This window comes from Branchiostoma floridae, chromosome 10 (assembly GCF_000003815.2).
Source record: "Branchiostoma floridae strain S238N-H82 chromosome 10, Bfl_VNyyK, whole genome shotgun sequence".
Lineage (NCBI taxonomy): Eukaryota > Metazoa > Chordata > Leptocardii > Amphioxiformes > Branchiostomatidae > Branchiostoma > Branchiostoma floridae.
In genome coordinates this window covers 4,694,699-4,699,324 of record NC_049988.1, presented here as the reverse complement: position 1 = coordinate 4,699,324, position 4,626 = coordinate 4,694,699, and the positions used below count along the sequence as shown (strand labels likewise).

The window sequence follows — 4,626 nt, the reverse complement described above, 5'->3', positions numbered from 1 at the left end:
TCCTAGCTGATGAGATATCTGCTCTGTTTGAAAAATCTAGGTAGGTTAGATACTAGATTAAAAAAAACATTTACAGTTGTATAGGATACATTGCTCTTCTTTGAAGAACTTGGTAGACGAAAGGAATGTTTTAGATTTTCTACGTTGGAAACGAAAACACATATACAGTGAATATTGAGCAAAAGTGGTTACATAGAAGAAAGGGCGGGAAAAAAACAGACAGCTGCCGCAACCGAGGACGTGAAACCTTTCGGCCTTCACAAAATGGAGTGTGGGACCCTTTGAACTGACGGGTCAATAAAATCCATTGACCGAAAGCGAATGTTCACTAGGATTCTTGTTAGAAAGCATATGTCCATGTTGATCCGCTCTAGCCTTTGAGTATGGTGTCCTGAATAGACGAAAGAGCGAAAAACAGATACACCTGGTAGCTACAGTATTGCGTTGCATTGAGAAACGAAAGCTCCTGCCCTTTTTTTATCAAGCAGATGTTGAAACGCTAAATCGTAACGTTTTTTTTTTTTCATCTCTCTTTGGTTTCTTTACAAATGTCTTTCATAATAAACAATTTACAACAAAACAGCGAATAATATATCATAATTTTACATTCGACCTCTTCTTGGACATTTTTTGCGAGACGGATAAATATGGAAAAGAATATTGGTTTCTCGACGCAGTAGTTTTGTGGCTTGCATCTATATCTTTGTTTCATTGGTTTAGTTCTTATTTTGCTACAAATCTAACAGTGAGATTTAATTGATAAGTTAAACTTTGTGACCAGGTTTAGAACCTTAACCATTACGAGTATTCACTTGCGGTGTAAAACAGCAATTCTGTCTTGGTCTGTGTATATCAAAGTGGTCACAGGTGGCGCATTCCATTTCGCCCGAGGAAAAAATCCTTTGCACTTATGCCAGCAACATTAAAGCACAAAGATAACATATTGGCAAATGCTCGCTAGTTTCAAGAGCTGGTGATATTTGCTTTCGTCTATACCCATAGATAGTACCGCCTTTTAACGCCGCGACGGTAGAAGGAGGTTCAGAAACACCTTGATATACCTTCAAGTGGTTTTCGCGGACAAGAAAAAAGCACATAAAAGCCATAAATAACATTTAGGCTGTGTTGATAATGTATATTGTACAGCGCTAGACCTTTAAGACCGACATAAAGCAAAAGGAGCGGAAATTTCCAAAATATCAGGAGCGGGAATTTCCAAAATATCAGAGGATTTTTTTCATGAATTCATAGTCACTTTGTTTCTTTGAGGTAGGAAGCTTGAAGTTTGCATGGAACGCTTAGATGTTAAAACATTTTCGGTTTTCATTTCAGGTTTCCTGTACGAGGGGCGTTCAAGAAGTAATCCACCTGACCCATTTCCCAAAGGAGGAGATTAATGAAACTTGGTGCAGTTATTAGTCTTTCTCTTCATAGGAATCACCCAGAGTTATGCATTTCTACCATCGTTTGATGCAGCTCTGTACACCGTTTTTGTAGGACGCCCCAGGTTGGTCCTGCAACAGATGCCTCATCAATGGCAGAAGAGGGACGACCAGGTCTGGGAGCTGTTTCCACAGACTTCCGGCCATGTTTGAATTCACAATGCCAGCGTTTTACAAGGTCATATGATGGGGAATCATCACCATAAGTTTCTTTTATTTCATCAAAAGTCTCATTTGGTATGCGTCCTTTCAAATACAAAAACCGGATCACTGCGCGACACTCAACTGGCTCCATTTCACACCTGGTCCATTTCACACCTGACTCAGTTCAAACACCTTTAAATCAAAAACCAAAATTAGTTCAGAGCTGTTTTTTGCAACATAACCCATAGAGATATGAATCATTACATATGCAAAATTTCATCTAGATCCGACAACTGGAAGTGGGTCAGGTGGATTACTTCTTGAACGCCCCTCGTATATTTCGTGTTTTGGATTTAAACGACTATCAACCCTGGGCGAAAGATACAAAAAAGTATCACGGAGTTACTCATTAGTCTTTCTTGTAAATTCTACGTGCGCTATTGCTGCCGATATAAGTTATATTTCGCACTCAAGTTGTCTCTCCGTCATTGTTATATTCTAACCAGTGTTAAACGTTCTACAAAATGCATACCAATCATGCATATTGTGAACTGTAACCAATTTTACTGAGTATTTTATGGAATATAATCCGTTATCACATTTCGTTGAATAATTTTCAATATCACATGCCAAGCAGGGATTAGTTATGCTGATTCCAAAATCTGAATCTGAAAAACCGGAAGTTCTGCAGCAGTTTTAAGGTCGGTCGCTAGGGAGTTTAAAGTCGACCTTGACCTTTGTCTTCCCAAGACTCATACCATAATATAATCGTAATATCCACCATAGGTTCTTCTTACGTCGTGCTGTCCACAAATATCCGGAAACATACACACATAAACTAAGACACACACAGTCACACAGAGAGAGAGAGAGAGAGAGAGAGAGAGAGAGAGAGAGAGAGAGAGAAAAGTTAAGATAAGAGAGAGAGAGAGAGAGTGAGAGAGTGAGAGAGAGAGGGAAAGAGAGAGAGGACGAGAGAGAGGGGAGAGAGAGAGGGAGAGAGAGAGAGAGAGAGAAAGACAGAGAGAGAGAGAGAGACATAGAGAGAGAGAGGAAGAGAAAGAAAAAGAGAAAAGAGAGCGGGGCACCCAAAACTATAACTCCACTTTGAAGGACGCAGCATAGCAAGGGAATGCTATTTGTAACAGAAAACTTGAATTCAAAACGCTGAGGTTAAAAGTTAGCCATAGGGTAGCATGTCCCCCCAAACGCCATCGACTTTGATACCATGACCACACAAAACACAAACCCCTTCCGAGGTCGGGCTTGGGTGTTACCAAGTTCGCCGGTTCACATTCTTTCGGGTAGTGTTGCTTGTGTCATGCTCGTGGCTGCATTCGATATGCTGACAATGTCCTAGAGGAATGCGTGGTAGGACCCGCTACATTTTAGTATAGGGCTCTCTCTAATTTGCTTATACGTAAAGAACCAGTTAGGATTACAAGTTGGATTTGTATGTAACTTTGTTTAAGTCTAGGCGTGGGTTTATTGAGTTATTTGCCGGGCGTTGTCTTTAATAAGCACACTAACCGTCATCACAAACTTCTAGCTCGCGTAAACTTCCGGCTCGCAGAAGAAATTGTGCGAGCGCTAGGCTAGAGAGTTCGGCACATGTGAGAGAAGCGGACATCCGATAGCGGCCCTTATCTCGACGCAAAAAGGAGTTCCTCCAAGTCAAGCATAACTACACCAGTCGAACTGCCGGGTGGGTTCCCTTTGCGAGTGCCTTGCCGCGAGTGGACGCCTTGCATACGGGTTATGTCGGCCATGAAAAGAAATCAACGCCGAAGAACAACAAAAACATTGCCTTCAAATCCCGCTGGGTTCGTGCGCTGTACACACAAGCACTCCTATATCAGAGTAGCAAAATTTTTAGAGGTTCGTTTTGTGTATGTGATGATACGAAGGGGGTGGGGAGGGGGGGGTGATATGTTCATATAGGGGACAAATATAGATGCGTGTCAGAACCCCCTGGTCGGAGGGGAACCTTTGACAACGCGATAACCCACTGAAGTAGCAAAGTAATCAAAACAACAGCTTATCGACGTGAGGTTTGTATAAACAAGGCTCAACGTACAGGGTTTCGCGTGTCATCTCTTTAAAAGGATACAAGTGCGCCAGATTTTTCTTCTCCGACACTCGCGACGTAAAACACTACACGATTAAAGTCACAGTATAACCGCCTTTGGTTTAAGCAGGGTTTAAGACACACGCATTCGTACTGTCTTTACGTTCTTCAATGACTCACCTTTAATATGTGAAAAGAAAAATTATACATGTAACGGCAAGTGCAACAGTTGTTTGGTTAATTGATAGTCTCTACTCGATTTCAGCGGCCTTCAGAATTGTCAAGGACCGAATTCCTGCGGTACTCCGTTGGGCGAAGATTGCAAACATGACCTATGGACTGTGTGAAAGAAGCGCTGACGGCACGCCGTGTTTTTAGTACAGTATTGCTATCGAGAAGAACACAGTAAAATCTGTACTTACCGAGATAAACTCCACTCTGACTGGCGCACTTGGTGGCAGCGACGTTTGTGTCTAAGAAGAAGACGAGAACAAGGTGGCCGAAGCTGGCTTTAGGGTAAGGGTCCAGGGCGATCACGGCGTTGTGGCGACCGGCGCGGGCTAACCCTCCATCCGGCAACACCGCCAGGTAGCCGCCGCTGCCTCTCTCCGAAGGTTCGGTCATGTACAGGTGAACCGAGGAGCGAGGAATCGAGACTAGCGTCCGGCACTCCCGCTCTGTTGTGAAGAACACGGCCTCGCACACTAAGTTGTGCATGTAGTGGTAGGCCGCCATGGCCCACCGGACCTGCCGCAAGTCCTGCTCGGACGGGGTGCGCCAGTCCAACCGAGGGTCAATCAGACTCGTTACGGTCGGTAGATGTACCGTCCCTGCGCAGAATAACAACCCGAGCTGAATGTACCGTACAACATCCATCCTTCCTTGTGTGTCCTCCTGGAATAAAAACTCTAAGGAAATGTCGTGGTCTTCCTCGTGTCGTCTGTTAGAGTCAGTGCCTCCCCTCCCGTCGGT

At 43.7% G+C, this 4,626-nt stretch overlaps 1 protein-coding gene across 1 annotated transcript in view; it reads right to left on the bottom strand.

The window, feature by feature from the left end:
* The window catches only part of LOC118424503, a 36,024-nt gene extending 31,404 nt beyond the window's left edge, over nt 1-4,620 (bottom strand). Inside the window, exon 1 of the mRNA XM_035833082.1 lies at nt 4,077-4,620. Coding sequence (XP_035688975.1) covers nt 4,077-4,530 — 454 coding nt within the window. The 5' untranslated portion in view covers nt 4,531-4,620. The remainder of the gene's footprint in view (nt 1-4,076) is intronic.
* Between the last annotated feature and the right edge of the window lie 6 nt (nt 4,621-4,626).